Source organism: Sparus aurata, chromosome 11, assembly GCF_900880675.1.
Source record: "Sparus aurata chromosome 11, fSpaAur1.1, whole genome shotgun sequence".
Lineage (NCBI taxonomy): Eukaryota > Metazoa > Chordata > Actinopteri > Spariformes > Sparidae > Sparus > Sparus aurata.
In genome coordinates, this window is record NC_044197.1 from 18,232,877 (window position 1) to 18,249,835 (window position 16,959).

Genomic DNA, 16,959 nt, shown 5'->3' on the forward strand with positions numbered 1-16,959 from the left:
GCGGCTCATGGATGAAAATGTATGATTATGACTCCATGGAAAAGCAATCAAAGTTCATATGGGTCTTACCTGCCAGTTTATAACAGTTATTATCGAGATTGGACAGGGAAAAGAACGGAATTGAGCATTTCTAATTGCACTTGGTAATCGTCCGTCGGGACTTTCCCGACCCGGAAGCTGATGGAGGAGAGTTGAAATCTGTTTTTAGCTTCCCAATAGAAATCCAGCTAAGCTAGCGGAGGTTAGAGACCCCAGACTATGTGCTGAGACCCTATTTGTACTGTTGCTGAAGTTTGGTGCTGTTCTGAGCATTATTTGTGGCTTTTTGGTGGCGGTTTATATTTGGATCAATTTACTGCAGTGTATTGTTGTTGTGCGGTCGTTTCTGAGGTTGATAGAACTCCGTAATTTAGCGGTCTGCTAACTTGATCTCTTGAGAGGGAGTCTAACACAGTTTCACGGTGTGTTAGACCATGGATTAAACTTACACCGGAATATCCCTTTAACAAACAATGATATGTATGTAAACCATTTAATAGGCAATATTATAAGATTTATTAACAACATAGTTGCTTATATAATAAACTACTGATTAATAAATTGTTTCTAAAGCATTTAATTGTTAACAGTGAAATAACTATAAAATAAAGTTTAATAACTGTGAATGTACCATTTATGAATGATGGCTATTAGAAAGCGTTACAATACGGAGCCATTAAGATGATGGAAACACACATTTAAGCCATGTTACAATTAGATGAAATGTTATCTTTAGTAGGTATATATACTATATGTCCAAGCTCTTCTGCAGTTTGAACATATTGTGCTAATGTGACACCACCGTGTTGATCTGCCTTGCAGGTGTTGTTCCATGACGTGGTGGCTCTAACACAGAAGCTGTTCCCCATCGTGGAGGCCATGCAGAAGCACTTCAGCGCTGGCTCTGGGGCGTACTACAGTGACGCCATCTTCTTCCTGTCTGTTGCCATGCATCACATAATGCCTGAAGGTAAGAAAAGCAGACATTGTCAGAATATTCAATCAGATGAAAAAGATTAAGCTTTAGATTTAGAGTTGAGTCACCTCTAGAAAGCCTAACGATGACCTTTAACAGTTGTCTCTGTCTCACTGCAAATTTTTATCACTGCTGCATATTTTCTGTTCTAATCCTGGTGGTAACTATCCATGCAGACAGTTTTGGTTTATTTGCAGAGGTTCTGAGTGTTGAATGGAATTTCATTTGTGGAGCTCTACACTTAAAACATTAAAGAACAACATTTACAGCAAAATGTCTTTCTAGAAACAATGCTTCATAAATGGCAAGTAGATGTAAGGATGCAAATTCTTTGTATTGTTGTCCTAACAATCAAATATTCGCTAAGTGTATGAAATATAATGGCCGTTTTTTTCTTTAAAAAAATACACCAGGTTCCCTGCCGTGTTGCCAACTGTTTTCTAATTAATTTAGCTAACACTAGCCCTGAAAATTGCTAAAAGGTGTCAGTTTAAGCCATTTAAAAAGGTTTGTAAAGAGCTCTATAGCCAAATAATCACAAACCTTCTACAGGGACCCCTTGTTTTTTGATTCAAGAAAATCTACTAAGGGAGGGAGATAAACAAATGAACTATTTAAATGTTACAAGCTGCAGAACACTGTAATTTTAGAAAAAGAGTGATGGAAACGCTCAAAAAACTACAACATACAAGCTCCATCACAAAAAGGTTTCAGTCACCAATGTGGTTGTTAGTTGCTAAGAGGGTCTGAAAAGTTGGTCAATCTAGCAACAAAGTCAGCAAGTTGGCATCACCGATTTCTTGTATGATGAACTAAATAACACAAAATAAGGCATTTAGTTTAATTGTGGAGCTCCCATCTGTCAGGGGCCCAACAACAACAGAAAATGAGATTATTAAGTAGATGACATGGCTTTAGGGGTGTTGTACAGACATTGTTGATGTAAACAAACCTTTAACAGTAAACATTAAAAATAGGGATGTTCCGATCCGATCTGCACGATAGGGATCAGGGCCGATATGGGCATTTTTCCACTGATAGGGGATCGACATTTTTGAATGTGTACCCAAGGCCGATTTGCTGTTTTGTTTCTGTTTTTTTACATCAGAGCACAATTTGTGGCAGAACTCAGACGTGCACATAACGTTACTCTGGCAAACCTGTGTATAAAATGTCTGCAGTGTGGAAATAACTTAAAGTAGAAAGCGAAGGCCTGGCACGCAGGTAGTCAAGTGGTTAGAGCCCATGCCACGAACGAATCCGGCCGGAGGACCTGTACTGCATGTCACACACCCCATCTCTCTCCCCTTACCGATCTATCCACTGTCAAATAAAGGTGTCTATGCCTCCAAAAAAAAAAAAGAGCGACCAGGCCGTCCAACAGCGACGTGCAACATCTGCAATGCGACCGTTTCGCGAGGGGTAACAAAAGAGCTGCATTTAATACTACAAATTTGTTACAATGAAATATTACAGAGAAGTTAATCAAATTAATCGCTCTGGATACCCAGCTAATCTAGAGGTAGAGGATCAGGGTTTGCTTCGTCGTCTGGAGTTTTTGAATCCTTGTTATGCCCTACCATCTCGGCATTACATTACATTTATTCCACTTTTGAGTTACAATGTGCCGGTATGCGCACTAGTTTCCGGGGTCTCATACAGCAGAGCATGTTAAACAGGCAATTAAGGAGATGCTGAAGGCGTGTGAAATAGACAAGCAATTCATCCAAGTCATTTTACATGACAACTTAAGGAATACAGGGTTTCCTCTACATGTAATTGACTGTGGCGCACCGCCACGGCAAAATAAAAGCCGCCACACCTTAAAAATTCTGCCATAAATAACTCTAGTGTTAGAGAAAGGAAATATTTTACCGTCATCTTCACCGCAGTATTTGACGTTAACTAGCATGTTGGATATTTAGCTTGATAATTAGTTAGAGGATTAAAATGGTCACTTAGAGCGGAGTCCTGCACGGGTCTTATTTTGCAAACCCGCCCAAACCCGCCATACTTATAACCGCATCCGACCCGTTTTCCGACAGTAGCACAAATTACATTCGTACCCGAGCCAACCCGGTATAAATTGATACCGACGTCCGAAGGAAAATTGGACGGACGCTATTTTTAAAAGTGAAAGTAAGCCAGCGTGGGGAATGGGAGTTCTGGGAGTGCGCAAGCATGCATTAATGAGCTCATATGAAATATAAATGCTTATCATTTGTGTCGCTAATAATGACTAGTGATAAGTGACGCCTTGAAAATGGCAATCGTAAAACCCGACCCGCCTCTTCAGGCGTCCGACCCGATCCGCATCTGTGTCCGACACAGTACATTATTTTTCACCCGTGCAGGACTCTGACTTGGATAACTCCTCTCTTAAAACAAATAATAAAAATATTTCTTTACAACATGAACCTTCATTCCAAGCCCATGCAGGGGAGTTCATGATGGCTGTGTGAGAGCATTCCCTAAATTCCCTAAGTAGCCTATGACATAAGTAAAAATATTACATTATGATGACCCAAACTGTACCCCCCCAGCGCCACAGTCTCAGAAAATACTGGAGGAAACACTGGAATATGAAAAAGCAATGGATGATATGGAGGTACCAGGCGTGTGCTGCATCTCGCACACTCTGGCAGCTGGCTGTTAACGAAGGTCTGCTGTCACAAATATTAGTTAAGGCTAAGTATCGGATCGGGACTCGGTATCAGCATTTACTAAGTATTAAAGGACTCTGATCAGGATCGGGGTAAAAAAAAAACCTGATCGGGACATCCCTAATCAAAAACTTAGATTTGATTGGTGTTCTGTGAGTATTTTTCTGTGTATTGAAATGAAATCGTGAAACTTACACCAGGTTGCAAAAACTGTATTTTAAAATGGGTTATTAGAGCTACCATTCAAATTTCAAGTCAAGAATTCTGCCTTAAAGTTTTTATGTCTCTATCTATGCTACATCTTTTCTGTAGGTTGCATTAAAGTTAGCATTTGGGCCTTTATTCTGTGGCAGAGTAGTTTTTAAATTCACTCAGATGCTCACTCCTCTGTCATGGCGCTGGTGGTGCACAGCTGGAAAAGGCAGTGTGGACATATATCTAACAGACACGTGGCAAGCTGCCGAGCCCCCGTAGAGTGAGGAGGAAAGGATGTGCTGTGTCGCTGTTGCCCACATTAGAGCCCCCTGTGTCGGTGCTGACCGATGACGGCGACCTCCTCTGGTGTTCACTTCTGTAGACGTGCCACTCCACAAATGCTCCACAAATCCAAACCATTGGGCTTTGGGGCATAAATATAAAACCTGAAGCGTACGTCTTACAGACAGCAGGGATGCGTCCCATTGGACATTTTTAAGGCTGTACCACATGGTGCACAGCAGGTATGATTGACACACTGTAGATCATCACGTTTCTTGTTTTTAAAAATATAAGCAGGAAGCTTTTACCAAAGAGAGAAGCTGTCTGTCTACATTTGAAGGATTGACAACATCTGTAATCAAATTCAGGTTTTCTTTAAAGTCTTCTTTCGCACATGAAAGTACACTGTTTGTATTACTCAAGAAAATGTATTAATTAGTTTGCAGAAGAAGAAAATCGTGAAATGCAAAACATATATTGTATGATAAATTCACATTCATGATTCTTTCACCGTCAGTCCCTTGTGTGAAGTGGAGGTGTGCGTCTGATGTTGTCTCACGCGGTGTCCATTGATTTACCACGTGAGCCCCCGTCTGCTCCGTGTTTCCAAGTGGTCACACATTTCTATTTAAGGAACCCTTTTATCTATAAAGGACAAATTGTGGTCATCTTAACAGGGAGAGTGAGGGGCTCCATCCATCTTTGATTTAACAATTTCTCTGATACTCTCGCAGCACACACAAGCACATCGTTTGTAATTAATGACACAGGGAAACAAAACTGACAGCCACAAATATAAATAGCAGCTTTAAGTGGGAGGGTTGAACATTTAACATCCAGTAACTTGTGAAGAGGGAGATGTGATTTCAGCAGGTTTAAATTGGCTTTCAGAAGAAGAAATCGTCTGCACTTCGGGTTCAGTGTTGAGGCAGGGCTACACAACCCGATTATGAAAGTGTTTGCTCAATATAAATGAGAATTGAAAATGTTTACGGCTGATGTACTTTATTTTTAACAGACTTATGGAGTTTATACTCATAAACTGACATTTCTGTCAAACAGCAGAGCCAATTATGTACTCAGCTAAATTTATTTATAATAAGCTACAGAGATGAGGGCATGAAATGGATATTTCTTGTACAATACCACCAGAAAGCCTTGCTCATAATAACGGCAACAGTCTCTCTATACTTCAAAATGAGATTGATCATAAAGCTCTATTTATGTATTCTGCTTTAACAGAAAGAGCTTTCAGTGTCAGCCTTTTATAGGAAATTGAGAAAAACTGTCATCTAATACAGATCCACTAGATGGATGAGACTAAGATGGTCTGAGAGAAAAGTTTATTAGAGACAAGTTTCAACCATAGTTCATTATGTAGTGTATGATACCAATTGAACCTGATTCAGCCTTTACTTTCATAGACAGTTGACACAAAATATGCACCAAAGCTCATATTCATATAACAGTTTACAGGACTGTTGTGACTCAGGGTAATCATCTGATTCTGGCTATCATGTAGCCAAAGTAGAATGAATCGCAGAGGGAAAGAATGAAAAAAAAGACGCCTCACACTGATCTGAGCTCTCTGAATCATAAAGAGATTTTTCTGTGGCTGTGAGATATGACGACACTTAAGTCGACCATGAGTGAGTGGATTCTGTTTTATTCAGTCCGTCTGCAAGGAAGCTAACGGCAGCTAGCCCACTCTGCAGATATCAGACTGAGTCTAGTCAACACGAACAGCACAGATGAATTAGTAAGCAGACTTTAAGTTTCTGCGCTGTCTGTGCTTGAAGTAAAAACTAAAGTGGATGTGCTGAAGCATCATGTACTGTGACAGTTTTTATATTGTATTTTTTGAAACACTATTTGAAACACACCAAGTGGACCTGGAAAGAATATATACTGCTCATGTTTCAACTGAAAGGGTCCTTTTCTAACCAGGAGATGTGTTGACAATTGAGCCTATAATATGCTCTTTCAGATGTAGCTAATTTTTATTTATCCAGTCTACATTTGCAAACATCCAAATATGTGATATACTGTTTATGTGACCAGGTTTAAAGAGTACTTCATGTGAAAAGCGTAACACTGCATCCCGCTAACAGACCATGATGAAAGCAGGTGATAGACTTATGGCTTAAAAATAGGATTCTATTTTCACGTCAGCTGTCCTTGGAGGATGAGAAATAGCTCGATGGAAACCTGTAATTAATGACAAGGTTCCTATGAAACACTGTTTTTGTTCTCGAAGAGGTGTTCCATGTTTTGCAGCCCCTCTAGAGGTCTCAACATGCTGGGGCTTGAGTGTTTCCTACAACCACGACGTCAGTTTCCCCTCTTAGGCAGAAGTGACACTCTTAATGTGTCAAATGCTTTGCCAAGTGAGAAGGATGTTACCTGTAGGCACGACAATTAATTTTTATCTATTGATTAAACCCTGATCCGAGGTTTGTTTGTGTTGTACGGCAACATAACGAGGTTTAAAAAATTTCTTAAGTGATCTCCTTAAGTAGAATCAGGATGTTTTCCAGTGAATCTTGGCAAAAGCATTAAATAGTGAGCCTTATATAAAGGGTTGTAAATGCTTACCTCAAGACTGATATTAGGGCTTAATAAGGTTGACCTACTTTCTTCTCTGAAAATGTGATGTTATACAACAGTATCTGTTGTTTTGTTGCTGTGGCTGTGTTGAGCACCGCCTGATCTGACCAGAGCCTGAGGCAAACTCATAACAACATTATTCCTGCAATAAATTGACACCCACGCACCTGGTCAAGATTTAATTTTACCTCCTTTATTTCTACTTATCCATTTCGTTTCGCAGGCGTTGAAAAAAAGTAGTTTATATTTGACCACAGGGGTAAAGTCTTCCTCACACAACATATCTTTAGGGGATGATTTACATACATTTTATTTAGTCACACAGTTTGTTCCAATGTCTGCTTTTCAATTCATCTGTTCATCTAAACATGTTTCATTTTGTTATTCTTCATTCTTGAGAAACCTAGAGTTCAGCAGAGGTCCGCCATCATTTACCATCATTGTCTGAGTTTCCTTAAGGCTGCTGGGAGGAGACGGAGAGTGAATTTAGGTGAACAACAGTTTTAAGGGCCTCTGTGTAACAATTCATTGTAGTTTAAATGTGCTAATCACTTTTTTATTGGCCAAATGTGAGTGGATTGTAATGTGATGTGAAAATTGAGACCCATCCCGTCTCTCTTGGTCGCCTATTCAAGCGGGTTGACGACTTGTTGAAGTTGTTGAATCCCACTGACTTCATGCATGTTCTCGATTGCCGTGGTAATAATGCAGTGGTGAAAACAGAACATTTATTATATATGGTACCAAAACTCAAACTAAGCCCCACCACACCTGTAATGCAAAACTAGAAAAAGCAGCAAAAGTGACTTGTAATAGGTTTAATTCACATTTGTATAGAAATCAGAATCATACTATGCTGTGAGAAAACCCCGACCCACAAAGAGCTACTTTTACCTTCACAGGACTTTGTGTTTAGTCATTGATCTTACATCAAACCCACCACATCACAATGTTGTAACAACTTACGGCCCTCTTCCTGTAATACTCCCACCAGTTGAGCCCCATCAGTACAAACAAACAGCGCCGACCCGACCACTCACAGATTAGTCTTCCGAGCCCCTCTGTGTTGCCACAGCACATGAAGGCATTGTGGTGGCAGCTTCCTTGTTTGGAGAGCACAGAAAACAGGTCGCTGCCGTGTTGCTGAGTCTTCTTTTTCCATTGCTTGTTTAAACAGACAACTATGCTAGCTAAGCCATGATCCACTCATTGTTTTTAATAGTCACAGTTTTGACTTTGTAGAGGCCAAAATTGTCTGTTGTTCTTTAGTTTTACATTGTGAGGAAATGTTTGGCTTGGCAAAACTCAGTTTGACAAGGCACGTCAGCCCAGCATGGCAGGGAGATGCATTTCCACTTAAAAGGGGGTCCATGCTTGAAGGTGTGTTTTTAACTGGTGACGCGCTCATCTTGAGCAGCAGTCAAATGGGCAAATACTCTTTCTCACTGTACTCACTGTAACGCAACATTGATGTACATTATGAAACCACTGTAGATAAACAGTACACCAAAATGATGGGACAGTAGCATCTACATTAGAGCATTAAATGTATGTGTCATATGCTGCGGTGAAGATGAAATTCAATTACTCAGCCTTGTTTACACAGGAGGTGTAGGTGATTATGTTTATTTTTCAGTCACTTTAATTTCCTCCTCATAAATGTGTCTTGGTGTATACTTGTCCTGGTGTGAAGGACCCAAACATACCTGATATTTATTCATTTAAAAGGAACAATGTATGATAATAAACATGAATGTTGTCATGATTTGATATGTTGCATCAGAGGTAGCCTGAGACTAGTTTTCATCTGCAGTCCCCTGGAATCATGTTGAATTGGACTATGATTCAGACCCAGCAGCTAATTAATTTTAAGTACCCTATTCTATTAAGTCCTTCAGCACCTGTTGTTATTCCACAGCTGCTGTCAAACTAACCTTTTAACTTTGCCAATAATTTTTTATTGCACTCGAACTGAACAGCGTCCACTTTGACAGTATGTCTTAAGCTGACGAGTGTTTTCATCGGCCCAATAATCGTGTTGTGCCCCCAGCACACCATTCCTGAGTCAATCCCATCCATTCATCACCATGCCAACCTGCAAAACATAGGAAGCTGAAACAATGAACAGATGAGGGCCTGAATATCCTGGATACAGCTGTTACGGTTCATCCACAAATAAGATGATGTTAATCATTTACTAGTTGTACGCACTCACCTGCCCAAATGTGCTTTTATATAGTCAAGCGCAACATTTCTCCTGACAATTTCATACTATTTCATTTTTTTTACACCACTGCACATCATCATCAAGTGTCTTCTCTTATTTCCTCTACCTGTATATTCCTGGAAGGACATGGTTTCTCTTAACAATTCTAGTAGTTTACACCTGCGTACAATAATCTCAGATGCATTTCTAAAGTTGTGCTCTTCTTTCAGGTCTGACGCGCATTGTGCAACTTGACCTGGATCTGAAATACAGGACCAACATCAGGGACCTTTTCCAAGAATTTGACCGGTTTTCTCCAGGAGCCGTGATAGGCATCACCAGAGAGATGCAGCCAGTCTACAGGTAGGCAGTGCTGATCGCTTGTCGTTTGACCGACTGACCCGATGAAGCATTAATTCAGGCTATTTACAAGGCGACATTAGGATGTTGTTATTTCATCGTCCTTCTGATCCACTACTTAATGCACTCAGATCACAGAGAAATCTCGTCGTTTCAGGTTCGTATTGATGTGGTTCACGGTTATTTTTATTTGCATTACTCGCACCAGTAGATGCAATTGAATATTTTCTTCTCGTTTGGTCTGAACAAAGCTTAAGAGTATCCTTTCTGTTTCCCTTATATCTCTTTCTCAGTAATGGGTTAATAGCCACCGCACTGATCTCACTCACTCTTGTTGACCCCAGATGGAGTAGAATTTTTACAGGCCTCACTTACACATTCACAGTTTCTTAGTGAGAAAGAACATCAGAAGTCTCTCACACAGACTCAGATTCACAAGAACTTCAGTAGTGTCACCAGTCTGTCGTCAACCAACTACAAGCCAAAATCAGGGCATCATACCAAAAACATTTAGTTGCCTTTGGGATGATCAGTGTAATGATTGTCAGTCCAGGCTTTTGATGATAAATTCAAGTCTCCAATTTATCAGCACTCAAAGTGAAATACCCAAAAGTGTGGAGAATTAAAAAATATGTTTCAATGATAGTGAATTCTAAAATTAATACTGGGATAAGAATAGGGATATAAATGTAAATCAAATTCTCTTCAAATACTAAGTCGTAGTACAGTAGTATGACAGTCATGCTCTGTCACACTTGAATCACCTTGGTTTAGTTTGCACATTTTCAGGCAGAATTTATTTGATGTGAAAAATATAATGTAACCAAAATCAGGGCCTCTGATCATTTACGGTGTGCGGAAGAGTTGCTGATAGACGTGATGCAGCCATCTGGGCCAGAGCCAGGCCCTGCAAGGGAGTGATCCATGAAAGCGGCTGTAAAATCACAGTTGCAAGATGCAAGTGCAGCACTGACCGTGTGATATGTTTTCACAAATAAGCTATTTTAAGTCCTCCGTGCCAGATAAATAATTGAGGATTTGGCAGAAGAGAGATGGCTCTTGTCAGGAAATGTTTTGCTCTCATCCTGTGATTCAGATGTGTCTCCTGTCTCTTTGCCAGACCTGTCTGGAGTAAATAAACAACCTGTTCATCCTCAAAAGCAAAAAGTACACCATTACACACACAAGCCTCTCGAGCTGGTATTATTTTATTGGGAATTTAACATCAAACAAGTAAACTGATCGAATCCATTTTGACTTAAGGTTACAGCACCGTTGTCTAATCCTCAGCATGGCATCTTATGGTTTTTAGTCCTCGCAAAGGTCGTAAATCATTGAAGATCATTGCGCGCACGTAAACAAGGGTCTAAGACTTTCAAAGTCTTTGTTCCTCAGCTGATTTTTCCGTCCCTCTTCCAAGAGAATAAAACAATCATGCCTCGTCCGTTTAGACTACTTCACTGTTTTCCACCCAGGCATGGCATCAAAACAGGACGTCACTGTGTGTGTATGTGTGTCTGTGTCTGTGTAATGGGGGGGTAGTGAGACTAGATGAGTGAAGGTCAGGTGGGAGGTTTCATAAAGCAGCTGCTCACTCTAATAAACATACAGGCAGGTGGTTTCCCCTGGGCTTGTAAAGATGGTGTGTGAATGAAACACTGAATCAGAACATTTTGATTTAAGTTTTAATACATAATAAGATAACTCATCATTCTGTTGGTTTTTTAGTTGAAACTTTTACTGATAAGCATTTTTATCTTTCAGTATTCTAATGAAATTAGCTTTTGACTGCAGTTTTCACTGCATGTAATATTGATGGTTATGGTGCAAAATAATTCTTACTCCTTTCTGACGTTTTAAGCAAATTCACATCTTATGACTTCCTTATGACCAGGGATCTTTTGGCTCCAGCCAAAAGGGTTTTTTTGTTTTTAACAATGGCTAACGATGTTAACATTTTTGTCCTGCTGATGTTGCCTGTTATGTAGTAAAGATGTCCCGAGTCGATCCTAAATACGACAAGCAGATACTCATTTTTAGCCGAGACTGACTGTCACTTTTTAAATGACAACCGTTGCCAGCAGCCGATCACATCAGCTGTTGCAAATTAACTCTGCGAGTAACTCAATAATGGGACACAATTAAACTGTCTGTCGCCGGGTCTGTGTTCTCTATGCCGCCAATGTCTGCACTCAAAGATTGTTTATGCGGGAAGAAGCTCCACCTGATACCTCTTCTCTCTAGATTTAAGAGTCACATTCTCCCAGTTAATCTTTCTTAAACATAGCTCATCATTTAAGCCTATCAAATTTATATTTTTTAACCAGGGCCTCCAGTATTTGGATCAGTGAGCTTGTGAAAAATAAGTGCTACTTTTAACAAATTTAATCAATATTTAGGTAAATATAAGATCAGATCAAACCCAGTACTAAAGGATTCAGATTGGGACATCCCAATTTTTTCCTGATATGTTGGATAATATGGTTATTAGGGTGTACAAAGTTGTGAAATGTCATCAGTGGAAAGTATTTGTACAATCATGTGACTCAGTCTGCATTACTGTAAATGTTGTAATGTGATGCCAGAGTGCTGCATGAGAATTTTCAGAATTAGAGTTTTCCTGTCAGGCCCCAGTTGGCACCAGCATCTCACAACAGATCTGTATCTCTGCCCCACCGCCCCCCACTATGCGGCCTCAATGAGTTACTAACCCTGGGAAACCCCTGTTAACGTTGTTCCTGTGGGCCTGGACGCACTCCTTTAAATCACATCGTGCCGCTGGGCATGCACCGATGCACTGGCTGAAAAAACGCACAGACTGTCACCAGTAGTCTTTGTCTCTGTGGACCAGTATGGATGTCTATATATTTCTCTACAGAAGCCACAGTGTAACGAAGGACAACTCGTTCTATCAGAAAATTTGAGTTTGAGGTTCAGAGTGCCGAATCACATCTTCAAACCAGCAATAGATTAAATTTTTTCTTCACTTTCCTCGAAAGGACATTTAGAACAACTTGGCTATAAAGGTTGAGTGCATCTTTAGTGTTTTGTGATTTGTTGGAATTCATTTCAATCTGAGGGGTCTGGTCATGTCAAGTGTGATCAGTGCAAAATCAGTGTAGTTTGTACACTACCAGTAAAAAGTTTGGACACACCTTCTCATTTAATGGTTTTTCTTTATTTTCATGACTATTTACATTGTAGATTTTCACTGAAGGCATCAAAACTATTAATGAACACATTGAATTATGTAGCAAACAAAAAAAGTGTGAAATAACTCTAAATGTTTCATATTTTAGATTCCTCAAAGTAGCCACCAGTCACCTCTGCTGCTAAGGATAAGTTCATCTGAGTCACCAGCCTCAGAAATCGCAAGTCAACAGCACCTCAGATTAGAGCCCAGATGAATGTCACACAGAGTTCTAGTAGCAGACACCTCTCTAAATCATCTGTTCAGAGGAGACTGCGCAAATCAGGCCTTTATGGTCAAATAGCTGCTAAAAGTAGCAAGGAAGTTTTGCCTTACTCGAATCGAGGGAACCCGCCGTGTCTTTGTGCGATGCAGAAAAGTTGAACGGATGGTCTCTACATGCATGGTTCCCACCGTGAAGCATGGAGGAGGGGGTGTGATGGTGTGGGGGTGCTTTCCTGGTGACAATGTCTGGGATTTATTCAAAGTTAAAGGCACACTAAACCAGCATGGCTACCACAGCATCCTGCAGCGACATGCCATCCTATCCGGTTTGCGTTTAGTTGGACCATCATTTATTTTTCAATGGGACAATGACCCCAAGCACACCTCCAGGCTGTGTAAAGGCTATTTGACCAGGAAGGAGAGTGATGGAGTGCTGCGCCAGATGACCTGGCCTCAGTTTAGTTTAGTCACCTGACCTAAACCCAATCGAGATGGTTTGGGATGAGATGAACCACAGAGTGAAGGCAAAAGGGCCAACAAGTGCTCAGCATCTCTGGGGACTCATTAAAGACTGTTGGAAAACCATTTCAGGTGACTACCTCATGAAGCTCATTGAGAGAATGCCAAGAGTGTGCAAAGCAGTAATCAAATCAAAGGATGGCTATTTTGAAGAATCTAAAATATAAAACATGTTTTAAGTTATTTCATACTTTTTTGTTAACTACATAATTCCATATGTTTTCATTCAGTTTTGATGCCTTCAGTGAGAATCTACAATGTAAATGGTCATGAAAATAAAGAAAAACCATTAAATGAGAAGGTGTGTCCAAACTTTTAACTGGTAGTGTATGTGTAGTATCAACAGGTGGGTTGAGCATCATCAACATTACTGGCCTAAATATGGTTTTGGCAAACTTCACTTTAACATGCTAGATGTTTTTAAAAAAAAAATATGCTTGGAAATTAGATACATTCCAGGCGACAAAAAACAAGATGAAACCCTTTCCCAGTATTAAAAATCGCCAAATCAAACCAGCAAGTAAATCATTGATCATATGCGTTAAATTTCTAGGTGAACCAGAATGTCATGAAAAGTATGCGAGAGTTATTCATGGACTAACACTATCTAGACAAAACATTACATATAATCAGAGTTGTATTTTATTCAGAGTTATACGAGAGTGCTGGAATTTACTAATATACCATCATGGTTACACTCTCAGTATATGAAGTCTCTTCTTTAAGGGTGAATCCAGCCAGAGTGAATATTTGAGAAACAAATCATCTGCCAGCTTTGTTAGCCCAATGAGCTGGCTTGTTAGCCATTAGCTCATGTCCAATGTACGTTGTAATAGTTTAATATTGAAACTGGATATTGGCGATGCATTGTGTGAATCCTCTCCACTGGAGTGTTATCCTGTGCTAAGCGAAGAAGGCTCTCAGCTCCTACTCTGTTGTGGTGCTAATGGACAGAGCATTATGCAGGAGAATGCATCCTCCCACCAGCTGCATTCAGAGCACATCCTGCCACTGAAAAGTTCATTATTGGAAAAAATGCCCCGCGTCGTTTCCCTGCAGCTGCATTTGTAATGTTTTAAACCCCCAAGAGACAAGACCCACTTACACAAGTGTCACAGTCAAAGCTCCAAACACAACGAGAGACATTAGTGAGAAGCAAGTATTGAGTCTCTGTTGTGTGATACAACCCACGTATTCAAAGTTTTGGCTGTTATCAACTGTTGAATATGAAGTAACTTTGCAATGGTTTAGTATGTTAGTGTTTTACAGTCCTTTTGCTGTGAGCTGTGTCACGCTCTCACTCTTAAACAGCCTGATCAAAATAGGAAAGTCCACTGATGTTCCGCCTCGCCTTTTCAGTATTAGGCGTAAAATCATGGAAAGGGGGAACATTGTTATCACGCCTTTTGAGATTATTAGAGCCGAATCAAAAGTGTGTGTTACAGGAAGTCTTCGCTGTGGCAGTGGTGCAGGATCTCTGTGTTAAAAGGGCCACTTGTCTTTGTTCTAACCGAAAGGAGGTTCACCAAGTAGCAGACATAATGTTCTTGAGAAGATTGGACCACCATCATCCTCTAACTACACAAGCAGGAGGTGTTCAAGGCTAGAATTCCTGAGGTATGCAATCAATTAAGTGCTTTAGACTTGTTATGATTGTGTAATCTTTTTTTTTTTTTTTTTTTTTTTTATATCTGCAGCACCTTCTTTATCTTTCTAAACAACTCCGTGATGAACAGGGCCAGACTTTTCATGTGTGTAGACTCCCCTCACCGTCAGTGAGAGTGCTCTATGCTGTTTCCAGAGGGCAGGCTGTCTTCTTGTCCTGAACAAAATGGAGGACACGTTTGGATGGGACAGCAACACACAGTGTCCCCTTCACCTGCTAGTGCTTTTCAATCGAACGTGTCTGAGAGACAGAGAGGCTTAAATGAAAGGCTGGCAGTGAAAATTGGAGACAGGAGATGATGTAGGTTTGAACTGGCAGAGCAGATGAAGAGGCACTTGCAGGAGATTTGATCGAAGAGGTTATAGGTCTAGTGTGATTGAGTCTGGTTTGATTGTACTGCTATGAGCGTACAAAAGAAAACTGACCAGTTTCACTGAGTACTGAAGCAAGAGAAACTTCAAGAATAAACATTACTGATGGGCAAAAGATGCTGTTGATATTGAAGTTATCCCATGTGTTTTATATTGGCATTAGAGTTATTGTGTAATGTTGCTGAAACTTTTTCTGTGCTTCGAAATGAGAACGAAAATAAGTTATTTGATGTGAGAGATGGTGGATGGTTGTAGTTAAGTTAGCATTTGTGCATCAGTTCCTCTGTAAATAGTTCCTGATGTTATTTATGTAAGAACTCAATTTGTAATATTTTGTCACAAATGTGTTGTCGCTAGTGTCCTAAAGTGAGAGCATGATTTAAAGAAAATTAGTCTTTATCTGATTCAATGCAAGGTCAAACATGTTGTTCATATTGTCACCTATTGTCAGCCATCTGTAAATGTTAATTACTGTTTATGATATCTGACTCGAGGCCAGTTTTACAATGCCATGTGGATTAAAATATTTCATGTTACACTTTCATTGTGTCCGTACAAACACAAATGAGCAGATCCTCTACAAGAATACAATAGTTTAAAGTTTGGAGAAATCATAGCATATTTTCTAGCTCAGTCCAGCAATAACAAAATCAGCCCATCAGCACCATCTCAGTGTAAAAGCATCTCGTCACCATTGTAAGAGAAGCTCTGTTCATGTCTATTTTTCAACTGGGATCAGCAACTTCCTGTTAGTCTTCGCTGGTGTTGCCAGAGACCCAGTTATATGCCTTGGTCATGATTCTTTAAAAAACGATTTGAAGGGGTCCGTACCAAAAAGGTTTGCTCATTTTATGTGTTAAAAAATACAGAGCCCAGCAGATAAAGTGTTTGGCTGATATCATCTGTGGATATATATGGCTGTCTCGAGTCATAGAGAGAGTGAGAGAGTGAGAGAGTGAGAGTGAGAGTGAGAGAGAAAAACTGTCAATTATAAATTGGTATCATAAAAATCAGTTTTTCACTCCACGGTTTTATTACTGAAATATTTGTTTTTAACATCTTTACTCAAACTTCACTAAACTTTCTTGTCGTCGCGAGCAGCAACAAAGAAATCAAATGTGAATGATTAGGTTTATTGAAATCCTTACTGCAGGATTGTTGGTTGAAATTATATTATATTTTAATATATGTTAATTAACAAAAAGTAATTTGTATTTTTTAACCACAAACACCGATGTGTGCCGATGTTACAGTCAGCTTGACTGTGTGCTCTGTCCTACCACCAGTGTGCTGCCAGTCACATATTTTGAGATAATGCAGCCTGTTACACTGTGTACATTTTTATGTCAAAACAGCAGAATGAAAAAGTCTGTGTAAATGTTCCCTCACCAGCTGTGCTCACCCTGAATGTGTCTCGAGTCACGTAGACCCCAGTGTACGTCTTTAAAATGATAAGAGCTCCTTGGGGGCAACAAGTCCCTAGACACCAAACCAACAGACTGTAAGACTGAAAGAACAAGCTACAGCTGCTGAATATAGGTCAGCAATAATATCAAAGCCTGATTCAGAGAATATGCTGCTCCCTCTAGATCTGGTCAAGCGGCACAAAGAGAGAGAGGAGTCGCCGCTACAATAAGAAGCACAATTATGCTGCACTAAT

At 40.0% G+C, this 16,959-nt stretch overlaps 1 protein-coding gene across 1 annotated transcript in view; it reads left to right on the forward strand.

Moving 5' to 3' along the window:
* xxylt1 (xyloside xylosyltransferase 1) overlaps positions 1–16,959 on the forward strand; it is a 30,534-nt gene that overhangs the window by 8,097 nt on the left and 5,478 nt on the right. Inside the window, exons 3-4 of the mRNA XM_030434434.1 lie at positions 862–1,009; positions 9,199–9,331. Coding sequence (XP_030290294.1) covers positions 862–1,009; positions 9,199–9,331 — 281 coding nt within the window. The remainder of the gene's footprint in view (positions 1–861; positions 1,010–9,198; positions 9,332–16,959) is intronic.